The sequence below is a fragment of the Triturus cristatus genome, chromosome 1_2 (genome assembly GCF_964204655.1).
Source record: "Triturus cristatus chromosome 1_2, aTriCri1.1, whole genome shotgun sequence".
Taxonomy (NCBI): Eukaryota; Metazoa; Chordata; class Amphibia; order Caudata; family Salamandridae; genus Triturus; species Triturus cristatus.
This window is the reverse complement of record NC_140580.1, coordinates 576,573,561-576,587,268: the sequence shown is the minus strand read 5'-3', so window position 1 is coordinate 576,587,268 and position 13,708 is coordinate 576,573,561. Positions and strand designations below refer to the sequence as shown.

The window sequence follows — 13,708 nt, the reverse complement described above, 5'->3', positions numbered from 1 at the left end:
GGACATAAGAGCACAGTATTGTTCAACTCCTGCAGCATGTTGATTGCAAGGTGTAATTATGTAATCTCCATTCTTATGTGCTTCACATTTCCAAACCGCAACATACCGAGGTAACTGTACTGCAGAATGCATGGCCCATTTCTATTTTGGGTGACTCCTTGTTATAGGGCCTCCAAAAGTTCAGTCCATTCTATCTCATCATATTCCGCCTGTAGGCAAGCCTACCAAGTTGTTGCTTCAACAATATATCCTATGCTTAAAATTCCTTTATGATGTCTCAGACAAGAACCATCTGCAAATAAAATAAAATCAACCAATTTGAGTGGTACATCCTGAGTATCTAGTCTTGGTTTGGCACAATTCTGTCACATTCATTGCCTTGGTCACATTCATGGTCTCCATCATCGGAATCTTCCCCATCAGGCGTTGGCAGAAGTGTGGTGGGAAATTGTTATTGCAACGTCTATTTGAAATATTTCCAGCAATAGAAATGATTTGCTCATACCTTGTCAGATGCTGAGTTTGTGTATGAGTCAACAAAACTCAGTTGAATGACACCAACACAATAAGTGTATAACCCATGACAATCTCTTCACTCTCCTTAATGGCAAGAAAGGCAGCAGTGATGCTTTTCAAGCAGCCCAGAAGTGTAGTGGGCACAGGGAGTAACATAGCTGAAAAGTAAGCCAGTGGCTGTTTGGCTCCTCAGAGTTGCCGAGTGAACACTGAAAGTGAGCACCCTTCTCTCTCTTGGCAGAATAAATAAAAATCTTTTTTACAAGTGTGTATTCCAAGAGCTGATGCAGTTAAGAGACTGAGGCATTTATACATTCATTGTCCAAGGGCACCGGATCACTCACATCACTGTGAATAAGCCCCTGTAAATAAAAGCTTTACAATTATGGAAAAGTTTGCGATCCACTGATGACTATAGCTTACCATTCCCAAAAACAACATCACTTCTTACTGGGTCGTTAGTAGGTTCATTTTTAGAATCTCAGAGATGCGTTTGATAGACACCTTCCTCCTTTTTTCAATTTTGTGTCTCAAACAAACAGCTTCTTTTTGACAATATTGCAGTTTTGTCTGGGGTCTCTTTATGATACTTTTTTGCAAGATGGTTCAACATTGCTATCATGTCAAGTTTACAAGCTTCTTTTGTTTTGCCTGTGATTGTCGAGTCATCAGTATATTTCACGAGCACTTAGCCACATTAACTGGGCTTGTGCCCCAAATTATAAATTAGCCGTCATTCTCATTTGATCTTATTTTTAGAGGGACATTTGTTGACAGCTTTGTAGTAATTCGCTTATTACGAATGCCTACAATTTGAACCTCTTTTCTAGGAGGCGTAGGTTAGGAACCTCAATTGGTCTCACTGTGGAGCAGGTAGCAACTTTGATTAGAAATGATACTGGGCGGCCTTCGTCTCATCATCTACATATGGGGGGGCACTTTCGTCTAGCTCCAGGACTGCACCAAGCATACAATTCTCAACAACCCCCCTGCCGCCCGGCACTATCATTGTGCTTGCATCTGACTTGGTACTCGGAGTACCGATGCAATTTGAGGAAAATTATTACTTATTACTGATGGATTTTGTTGAAAAATCTGCTTTTTGTTCTGCATATTCTAGTTCATCATTGGGGCAGAAGGCAAGTTTACATTCAACTGCCTTTTGGTTATGCATGTTCTTCACAGAGTTCAGTTGGGCTATGGTTGCTGACTTTGCTAATCCGTTCTTTGCCATCTAATTCACATTCTGCAACATTTGTGGAACCATTTGCTACTCACTTTGCACTCTTTCTGGATTAAATCTACACTCTTGTTTCCAGTGTCCAAGCTTCCAGCAAAACTGACAAGGCATAGTCTTCTTCAGCATGTTACTGTTATATTGGCCACATTTGAATGACTGACACAACCTCTACCTTTGCCCTGAGAAACAACCTGTTTAAATGTTATTTAATTTTGTGTAAATTGAAAATAATCATTCCGCACACCCACTTCCTGCATACCTGAATTTGCACCTGCAACAGAAACAAAATAAAAAACAGCCTCTGACATCTGGTCACTTTTCCTGCCACCTTTCTGAAAGTTCTTTGTCTGTGCCTCAATAAGCTTTTCTTTATCTTCCTTCTTCTTCACAAACTCAAAACAAAAGTGGACATTAATTTGCTAATGCCTTCCTTTGTGAGATCATTTCCTGCACGGTACTGCATGTAAATCTGTATAAATCTCACAGTATTCGTGCACGGGCTTAGACTCCTGTGCTGCTCTCTTAATTTTCGACCAATTTATTTCTTTTTGCAGCATTTTTTCTCTGTATCCTTTTAAGTTCTTCCAATTGTTCAGAAGTCTTATAAATTCACCCACATTTGTCCTCAAGCTGACACATTACATTTCTTTTATTTCAGTATCACACGTGCATTCTTTTCAATTTCTACATAATGTATTTTTACACAGATCCAAATCAAGTTCATCCGCTAATTCTTCAACCTTATCATATGCATCACACGTAAGTTTTGCTGCTTCTTTACTCAATATCTAAATTTTTCTTAATTATTGGACAGTATTCTTTCTTCATTAATAGTACTATTAACAATTTCTCCCAATTCGATTTTAAGTCAACAGCATCAATTTCTTAAGGCTCTCTCAGGTACCACTAATTCACTACTACTAGGACAGATCTCGGCTCTCCAGCTCCCCTCTTTTGTGCTTGTGGACTTTGATTATCATTATACGAAGTTAGTTTCAAATTCAACAAATCATTTGAAAATCTGTTCTCTTCATCTAAATCACTAAGGAGCGATACGTTCTCTTTCTCATTTTTTATTTTATTTTTTCCAACAGTTATTTTCCTTTTGTTTGATCCTTAAACAGTCGCAGAAAACGCTCTCACTCCCTGTCATGTTCACTCTCTATGCTGTCTTTTGTATCTATCGAATAACTTCCTGGTTTTCTAAACTGACCTCCTAGTGTTTGGAACAGTAATCTTCTGCCATTCACTGAGCCATAGACCAAAATTTTCAACATTTTGTGGGCAGATGGAGCCTTCTCGCTCTCATACGCTGGAGCTTCAGACTTTTTCAAAGTGGAACCCATTTTAATACATGTTGGGTTGAGTAACACAAGCAACAAACCAATGATAATACAATTTAAAAATTCGACTTTCAACGCAGACCTTCAATTCATTTAAAAAATAAAGAAATCTTGTCTGCCTACCGGAATATGGGAAGGAAATCAAACTAGTCACAAAACGAGGAAACATTAAATGTTTAAATCACACTAAGATAAGTCTCCAACTGGTGCCAATCTACCTTAGAATCAATTTGTCCTTTTTGCTTGTATAATAAAGTGAACAATACAAACAATTTAATCAATTCATGCAAAACATGCAATGCAAATGTCAACTTCAGCCAGGTGCGCAATACAAAACCAAAAACAACAATTGAACTTAACGCCGCAATTCACACATCTGTCTCACACTGAAATCACCTGCCATAAGACAACCCATTAAACCACACACTGAAGAACAGAACAAGCATTAGTTACTCTCACATGATTCTTTGACCAGATTATCAATGCCAGGAATTTGGGCTAGGGAGTGTTTGGTTTCCCTATCTCTTACAATTCTTTGGGAATGCAAATTTTCCAATTAGGATTTGCACTATAACTTGCACCAATTTTTCCCCAGTCTGTCATAACCATCCGATTTGCTAAATCATCTAGTTTGCTGAAACCATTCTCTGTTTCCAAAAACTGTCAGCGCCTCTCAGAATTAATAGGGCAGATTGTTAGATCGTGGCTGTGTGCTAGTCTTCAAAGATTAAAGCCCTAAACATTAATTAATGTGAACCTAGAGAATTTGCATAAGAAAATCCACAATGGAAAATCCACAAGACAAGGTGCAAAGTACAAACCATGAAGGTTTATTAAAATTGAAAAAATCACTACAGATGGCAAAAAACAATGGTTAGTCGGTCAATTCAAAATGTAAAATCTGAATTTTCTGTGAAAACTGAGCCTTAAATTAGTCAATAGCTGGAGTCAAATATGGTCTAGCGCAAAACAAATAATGAGTTAAAGATAATTTTGTCATAGGGGCCACTCAGTTTAGTAGGAGAATAGAAATATGAAAAATATTCTAAGTACAGATCAGTAAACAGACTACCTGGTCTCGGCTCTCTAAGGTGACCACGAAAGAGCTTGATTCGCCTCCCACATGGAGAGTTTATATATTTTTAGACCAAGAAATCGTACTGTCAGTGTAGAGTGATGTAGAAATTACATTGGGCTGTCTAATATTAAAGTACAAAGCACATCACATGGTATGGCTTTTACTCTACATCTTTTGAATAATCATGTATTTTGCCCTACAAACAAAAACATATTCAAGATATCAACAACACCTCTATTCAGCCCAAAAAAATGGACTTCAATTGAGTATAGTTGTGCTTTTCTTCCTTAAGGAACATTATGCACACACATGAGAAACATTTAGTTGAGACAGTGAAAGCAAGGCTGTAAAGCCAACTGAATTTCATACAATTCGTGAAATACTGAAGGTCACATTTGGGGCTTTTTGGTGCAGAGAAAGAGAAAACACGATAGCATTTGACTCAGCACATCATATTGTTTTGAAAGTGCAATTGGAGCTCGACTAGGCAAACTCATGTCAACTTTACAAATGTTATATTAAACATGGTACAAGCATTACATTTACATCCCTTACATAATAATTAGGGTACAGAAGTATTAGACCTTAATGGTATTCTAAAATCCCTTCTCTTCAGAATATTTGTAGGGCAGAAACCTTGACCACTCCACATGCATCACTCTATGGATGCATCTTTCACTAACTTTACTACATTTTGCCTGAAAGTTCTGTGCAGTACCATTGCTTAAAGGCTCAACTGAGCTTATACTTTATAGCCTACTCCTAGTATTAAGATCTCTTAAAGCAGGTTCACATATAGTTAGGCAGGAGGGTGCCCAAGATGAGAGTGTAAGGGAAAAATAACCTTCTTGGTGATTCTGCTACTATAAGTCACTGCTCCTCCTGTTACTTAGCATCTGCTTAGCCATCTATTATTGTAGTGTATGTGGTGCTACAATCTTGCATATTGGGGAAACTTATAGCGACTGGGTTTAATAGTTGGTGAAGCGCACACAATGGGGAACCATTGTTCCGGGGTGTCCTTTCACGGAGTGCTCCAAAATTCAAGTGCCAGTCTTTTGTTTAAGACATTTTCAGCTCTTACCAATAGTGCAGGCAATTACCAGGCTTTGAAGAAGAAAGAAGGACAAGAAGTACAGAAATCACAAGGAATTCACTTCTTTGTTTTTTCCTACATCTAGGAGCATAGAGGTCTGTTGTCTATCCGATACCCGATGGAACATGGGATAGTGAAGGACTGGAACGATATGGAACGGATATGGCAATATGTGTATTCCAAGGACCAACTTCAAACCTTTTCAGAGGAGGTGAATGTTTTTTAATTAACCAGGTTTGAGTGTGGATAGTTCATTAATTAATAATGAATGGTGGTACATTCAGTAACTTTCATTTTAGGTTAGCTTGTGCAATAAAACCATCATCTTTCTTGAGTCACATTGTGCTTGTTTTTGTTGTGCTTCTCCATCTCATACTGTCGTACACTATTGTTTCAGTGTGTTTTTCTCATTTGAGTGACATTAGTTTCACAAAGGATGATTTGCTCTCTCCTACAGGCTACACTAAAGCATAATTTCAACTGGTCATGATTGTGAACTTTGGATGGGGGTTATGTTTAATGTACATTACAACACAAAAAACTATATACAGTTAGATTATCCTTTTGAACAGTCAACATTTACCACAGATCATGGCATTTCGGAAACCACCCCCACATAGTTCTTTAGATCTTAGGCAGCGGGTGGTGGGCCCAACGCACAGGGGAGGACATACTTTGGATGGGATTTTTTCCAACCAATGCAATTTACATTTTAAGAGCCTTCTTCCCCTAGCATGGTCGGATCATTCCGCTGTCCAATTTGAAATCTTACTAACTGATCCTGGCAAGAAAACCACAGGGTACAAAGACAGGATAAAAACAAGAGCATGGAACAATGTGGAGGGAGACTCTTTGATCAAACTGTTGTCCTCCTCTGCCGCTAAAATGTCTGGAGATGTGGATATAGCATGTTATAATTATACAGGCTGGCTTCAGCAAGCTTGTGATTCCGTAGCCCCTACAAAAATGTTGCGGCCTAAGAGAGCACATCCTTCTGCTCCCTGGTATTCTCAGGAGATTAGATCCCAAAAGCTTATTTGCAAGCAACAAGAACGGAGATGGAGAATTAATTATAATGAATCCGACAGAAAAGCCTACAAAATTAGCCTCCAGACATACAAACAAGTTATTGCTGCGGCCAAACAAACATACTTTGCCTCTCAGATTTTGGACTCCAGTAACTCAGCCAAGGAGCTATTTAAGACAGTGGCCAAGTTGGCAGCACCAAAGCCATGTCCAGTTCGACCCAGCCAACAGCTGTGCGATGACTTGGCCGAATTCTTCTTATCTAAGGTGGAGACTATTTTTGCAGCCTTTAACATGAGGGGCATCAATAGCCCAGAGACCAGCTGGGAGGGCTCGAGGTTAGATCGTGCCTCCTTCCCGACCCTTGTCAAATTCTGGCCAGTGTCCTCCTTGGACACACAAAGATCCTGATGGAAACTAACTCTGGATCACCTTTTGACCCTTGCCCCATCAAGGTGGCTAAACTTGCCGCTGGACCAATTGCTGACCAGCTTTCCAGTTTATTTAACCTGATGTATGAAACAGGGTCTTTTCCCAGTCACTAGAAATTGGCATCTGTTCTACCACTACTAAAAAAACCTCATCTCCCGACTAATGACCCCACCAGTTTTCGCCCTATAGCAAGACTTCCGCTCCCAGCTAAACTTGTTCAAAAGATCATGAACAGACAACTCAGTCTCTTCCTGGAGGATTCCCAGGTACTCGATCCCTCTCAATATGGCTTTAGGTCAGGTCATAGCACAGAATCCGCCCTAATTAAAGCTACAGAAGAGATTAGAGAGGCAGTGGATCAGGGTGGCAAGGCAGCTCTGATTTTGCTTGATTTGTCTGCGGCCTTTGATACGGTCCACCATTCAATACTCCTGAATCGTTTAAAAATGTGTGGGATTGATGGTAAAGCAGGGGACCTTATCAACTCTTTTTTAGCTGATAGGAAACAAGTGGTGTCCCTGGGGGAGTTCCAGTCGAAACCTTTTTCAACTCCCTGTGGGGTCCCTCAGGCGTCCTCACTCAGCCCCACCCTTTTTAAGGTTTACGTTAGTACACTGGCACCCGTCATAGGGTCCTACGGGTTTGGCATCCCCTCCTACGCAGATGATACGCAAATTGTTGTCTCACTGACACCTGGGGGGGGAGGGGGATGTGGAATTGCGTCTATGGGAGTGTATGGTGGCCGTGAGCAGCTGGATGTCCGAAAATTGCCTGAAATTAAATTCGGACAAAACGGAGGTCATACTGTTTGGTAACACCTGCAATTTTTGGACCCCAGCCTGCTGGCCCAACTCCATGGGCACCCTCCCAATTCCAGCCAGAAAGGTGAAAAACCTCAGCATGATACTGGATGAGAAACTCACCATGGAGCACCAAATAAAAGTACTAACATCCAAAACTAGATACACCATCAGAATGATGAGAAAAGTGCTACCCTTGCTCCCTCGAGACAGTAGACATACGGTGGTAAGGGCCCTGGTAACTTCGAGACTTGATTATTGTAACGGGCTGTATTTGAACGCGCAGCTAAGCATACTGAACAGATTACAGATTTTGCAGAATGCGGCAGTCCGTCTACTTACAGGTTCTTACAGATTCGCTTCAGTTTCTTTGGAAAGAAGAACACTACATTGGCTCCCCATAAAAAGCCGTATACGTTTTAAGGCGCTGTCAATGGCATTTAGAGCCTTACACGGACTTGGCCCAGATTTTTTAAAGCAGCGTATGCAATGGTATGTTCCGGGAAGAAGCCTGCGATCAAAAGGAACAAAACCGGCTCAAGTCCCACGTATCAGTAAGGCCCGATGGGGAGGTAGAAGTTTTGTTTACGGGGCCGTTAAGGCTTGGAATGACCTTCCACTCTATCTTAGAACCATGCCTGATTTGATGTCCTTCAGAAAAGAACTGAAGACCTGGCTTTTCCGGTATGATTGACCTCCCCTCACCTGCCGCTCGTAACTCTCTGGCTTGACCTATAGGGATTTCTAGACAGCGCCAGGACACCTCCGGGTATTTGTTGCGCTTTAAAAGTGTCATTAACATAACATAACATAACATAGTTAATGACGCGTACACACCCGTCATTGCTAAGCAGTCTCAAATGCTCAGGTCCTTTGTAAAAACGTTATGCTGAAGGTTATAAACCTATCTGATTAAATTAACAGCTTATTTGATCTCAGGAGGGGTGGCTCCACCCAAAGGCTGCAAAGAGCCAGAGAGACGGGCAGAATGAGGTTAATTGAAATGGAGGAATAGGGAATGAGTGAGGAGCTGATGAGCTAGTAAGGAATTGGAAGAATACAGGGCAAGTGAAAGATTTACAGTGAAAACATTAGCTCAGTGGTAGACAGGCACCAGAGCGAGAACATAGAAAGTGAGAGAGACACCAAAAAATAGAGGTGTGAGACAGAAAGAGCAGTGGGTGCCAAGGTACAGAGGTGGGACTTTAAGAGGAAGGCACAGACATGAGAGAGAAAGGACAGTGCAGGTGAATCGGTGGACAAAGATTCCTCAGGGGTCAGGGAGAGGCAAACATTTGAGAATACTACATACATCTGAAGCACAGGGTGTAGGGAGAGACAACATATGCTACTCACGCAGATACCATTTCTGCTGCATTTTCTGTACGATCAATTGAAATAGTCATAGGTTTTATATGACCCTCTGTCCAAACAGGTTCTGAATCGAGGGACCAGGTCAAAACAAATGGATGTAGATGTTCTAGTTTGGGTTTCTTTTTCTTTAGTGGCTGATAGCAATCCCTCAACCGTATAGAAACCCATGATACACACTTCACATCTTTTGACTCCTTTGAGGATTTCCAGTCAGCTGACCAGGAATAATTCAAAACGGCTGAATTCACAAAAGACACCCACACTGGGAAATTGTAGCTGCAGCTGATTTGCCTTTTTTTCAGCATTTTAAAGTGTATTTCTGTCGATAAAAGAGCCTGTATTATTCTTGTTAAGGAAGCCTGAGTTCATTAATATTCCTTGTCATTTTCTCTTAGCATCCAGTGTTGCTCACAGAGGCTCCATTGAATCCCAGGAAAAATCGAGAACGAGCTGCTGAAGTTTTCTTTGAAACCTTCAATGTTCCAGCCCTCTTCATCTCAATGCAAGCTGTATTAAGTCTGTTAGTATTTCATTCTGTTTTTTTCATAGCCTATCTAACTTTTATTCTTCTAATTTGGTCAAATACGTCTTTAAATGTATTATTACTCTTTCACTTATTCTAAAGCAGAAATATATAATGTAATTTTAAGATACAGCATTCCAAATAGTTGGTGATATAGCTCGGTTTGTTAAGGCATCAACTGTAGAAGTCTGCAAGTAGCCTTGATTGGCTCAACTTTGTAACCTCCTAATGTCAATCAAGTAAGTAGCATTGATTTTGAAGATATAAAAAAGCAGGGTACTGTAATTACTAAAAACAGAAAAATGTATAAACAAAAAAACTTTTAAAGTGAAAGCTCAGTTCTTCTGCACAGGTTAATTTCAGAATTATCTTTAAGTAAAATATGTACATTTTGGAGTTCAAAAACATTTTCTAACTCTGTGAGGTTTGCTTTGTAAATGATTTGCACATTGGGTAATCGTATTGAAGACATAGTTATCACAGACTTTTATGGCAAGGTAATTACAGTGTTTTTTTGTTTGTACGCATGCCCTAAATGCCTGTAATGTTTCGCTCGTCTCCTTCAGTGTTGCACAATGAGTTACGAGGTGTCAGCAGTGCCTGAGACAAATGTGTTGAGGAGCATATGCTTAAGAAGCAGGTGCATAAAAAGGAGCACATTCATCGTTACTTCAGTAACGTGCAACTTTGGCCATGCTCCTAATAAGCTAAGGAGGTAGATGGCAAAGGCATGGAAGACGTTATATGGAGTAGCAGTAGATGGGCATCCAGAAGTACAGAGATAGTATGAGTTGAATATGTATAAAGTGAGACTTAAAGTAAAGACACACTGCGCAAGATGGATCTTTAATACATACAGAAAGAAGAATGGTCTGTAACATATAAAGGGCTGGAAGCTGATGGAGAGCAGAGTAATTTGATGTGTGTTTGTGATGGTTAATGTATATATTAGTATTGAGATACATTGTTGAACTACTGAATAGTTATGTGGAGTCTGACATATCTGTCAAACATGTCAATGTGTGTGTCTGCTTTTTTAGGGCAAATACTTGATATTCTGTGTAGGCGTTTTCATTGCATTCTATCCTGTTCAGGAGTACAGTTGAATCTTACTGCTTTGAATGCTTTTACATCAACCTACCATTACATTATAATGACTATTTTATTATTATTTCTTTTTATTTATTTTATTTATGTACTGAGAACTCACAGTGATGTACATAGCTTCACGCCTACAACCCGGAGGCCGGCTAACAACACGTCATGAAGTTTATTGCAGCACCACTCATCCCACATCCCGACGACCTGACAGTACAGTAGTCAAATATGCAATATGTCATGTACAGCCGCTAGTTCAGCACAGTGCATCATTTCTGTATAGTATTCTCTACCATAGATCACAGTTTTCTCAGTTAACATAACTACCAAAAACACCCAACTCCCTCCCCTCCCACACCCGAGCCTGTAGTAGCATCTAGTCCGCAACCCACCCGTGATTCCACTCCTATACAACATCCAGCATTGTGGTCCCTTAGCAGATGCCTCCTCCCTACTACCGTACCCATTACACTCAGCAGTGTGTCAGCAATTACCGTAGTAATAACCCCCAGTCTTTACGCCCCGTCTGCGCAGAAAGTATATCCACTCCTCAGTAACAATGCTACCCCACATTTATGACAATTAGCGTATTAACTCCCTAAACAACAGCTCCCCCAACATCCACCTCGTTTTCCGCCCCCCGCTCAGTGTCCGCTGCCGTACGATCCCTCTTAAGGTTGTCCGCATATAGGCCCCAGAAATACTTTGGTCTGCTACGTGGCGAGAGTAGTTCACTGAAAGTATCTGACTGCGTGCAGCAGTAAAGCACATCTCACGCCCACTGCGCCATTGTCGGGAGGGGTGCCCGCATCCAACACATCGCAACCCTGCGATTTGCCACCAGAAGTCCCCTGTCCACAAGTCTCCGCGCCGCTTTGGGTAGTTCCCTAGAATAGCCCAGCAGTGCAACTGCAGGGTCAGGGGGTAGCTCCAGTGCAGCTGTTCTGCCTATCTCCTGAAAAATAGCTGCCCAGAATTTGAGGATGCCCTGGCAATCCCACGCTAAATGATAGAAATCTGCTACTGAGTGGCCACACCTATCGCATGACGCCTCCTCTCTTAGGCCGTACCTATGCAGCCGTTCCGGCGTGTAATAGATTCTATTTATATATTTGAAGTGGATTAACCTATGTTTGCCGTGAAGTGAGATCCCACGGGTGCCGACACAGCAGTACGACCACATGGCATCATCTATGACAATGTCCAGGTCTCTTTGCCACGCCAATCTAGCCGTGGTGTATAGCTGGGATCGCTGCGACATCGCAATGTTGTATAGTTGAGAAATCAAGTTGCGAGGGCTTTTGTGTTTAATAAGGTAAGTCAGTTCCAGGACCTCAGGGGGCTCAGCCATGTCGTCCCCCAATTTCTGTCTCAACGCCCCCCTCACCCTATGGAACTGGAAGCGTTGCAATTGAGTAGGGGCCTCAGCCGTCGCTGCCACCTCGTCCCAAGTCTTAGCCGTGCCATCTACGAATAGCTCCCCCACAGTATGGACTCCAAGCTCTCGAAGGGCTCGCATCACTCCCGTATCCCTGCAAGGAGACAGCCACATCGCCCAGTCCAAGGGCATCAAAGGTGAATATAGTAATGCCCCGGCAGTTTGCTGTAATATACAATGCCAAGCATGCCTAGTGGAGTTGAGCGAGTCCAGAAAACCCACCCTGCGGTCAACGGCTCACATGTTATCGCCGGGAGGGGCAGCGGGTCAGCGAACAATCTCTCCAGCTTTAGGTACGGGATCGATTCCTCACAGTGTATCCAGCTATGTGCCTGGGCACCCTGCGCCACTCTGTAGTACAGCTCCAGGTCTGGCGCCCCCAGACCGCCCATACAACAAGGCAATGTCAGCACGCGCCAACTGACCCGTGCCTGTCTACCTGCCCATGCCAAGCGCAACAAGGACTTATTAAGCCTAGCGAAAAAGGAGCGCGGCAGCACAATAGGGATGTTTGGAAACAAAAATAGGAATCGGGGCAGTATCACCATCTTCATGATTGATATTCTACCTACCAAAGACAGAGGCAGCCCGATCCAATGCTCCACGTCATCTTCCAGCTTATCGATGGCCCTACCGTAATTTTCGCGCAGAACTATTTCAGAGTCTACATGCAACTGTATTCCAAGGTACCTGACTGGGTCGTCAGACCACTGGAGCGGATAATCCATTTCAAAGATCGTGGTAGACGGAGTCAATGGGAAAGCAATGGACTTGGACCAGTTAACTCGTAGGCCAGACAGCGCTCCATAGTGCACAACCTCACGCAGGACCGATGACAGATTGTGCTCTGGGTCCCGGACATATAGCAGGGTGTCGTCCGCATACGTCGAGACCACAATCTTGTAGGAAGGGAAACTCACTCCCCTCAGGGCGTGATACTCCCGTAGTGCGCACGCCAGAGGCTCCGCAACAATGGCATATAGGATGGGCGACAGGGGGCACCCCTGTCATGTCTCTCTGGTAATCGGAATCGCATCAGAGACCCGATCGCCAAGTCGTATTCTCGCAGTACGACTCCTGTAGAGCGCCCCAATCATCTGTAAGAAGACCGGTCCCAACCCCATTTAGTCAAAACCTGGCTCATAAAGGCCCACTCCACAGAATCAAACGCCTTCTCCATATCCAGGAAGACCGCGAGCGCCTTAGAGTCCGGTCAAACATGTTGGTTAGTGCCAAACACGGTGCGCAAATTATAAGTAAGGTTCCTGCTCGGTACAAACCCCGCCTGCTCCGGGACGACCAGCTCCGGAGTGAGCAGCGCCAAACGTGTGGCCAGGACCTTTGCGAACAGCTTGGCATCCACATTAAGCAGGGAGAGCGGCCTGTATGAGCTGCACTCCTCCGGGGGCTTCCCCGGTTTGGGGATAGCCACAAGAATAGCCTCGCACATAAAGCGCGGCATCTGGCCCTTAACGCATATATCATCGAACAGTGTCGAAATATGCGGGAGCAGCAGGTCTATAAATGTTTTGTAGAACGTGACCGTGAGGCCATCCACTCTCGTTGCGCTATTCGCCCTCATGCTCGCTAGAGCTTCTAGTATTTCATCTTTCTCTATGGGGAGGGCCAGGAATTCCCTATGCGAGTTGGTTAGGAAGGGCAGTTTTATATAATCTAAGTAGTCTCGTTTGTCATCATCCATGCCAGTCTGTCTTGAGGCATATAGCGCTGTGTAGTAGGACTT

At 42.8% G+C, this 13,708-nt stretch overlaps 1 protein-coding gene across 1 annotated transcript in view; it reads left to right on the top strand.

Moving 5' to 3' along the window:
* The window catches only part of ACTR1A (actin related protein 1A), a 249,474-nt gene that overhangs the window by 84,153 nt on the left and 151,613 nt on the right, over positions 1–13,708 (top strand). The window contains exons 4-5 of the mRNA XM_085606531.1: positions 5,359–5,484; positions 9,301–9,425. Of these exons, the coding sequence (XP_085462657.1) occupies positions 5,359–5,484; positions 9,301–9,425 (251 nt within the window). The remainder of the gene's footprint in view (positions 1–5,358; positions 5,485–9,300; positions 9,426–13,708) is intronic.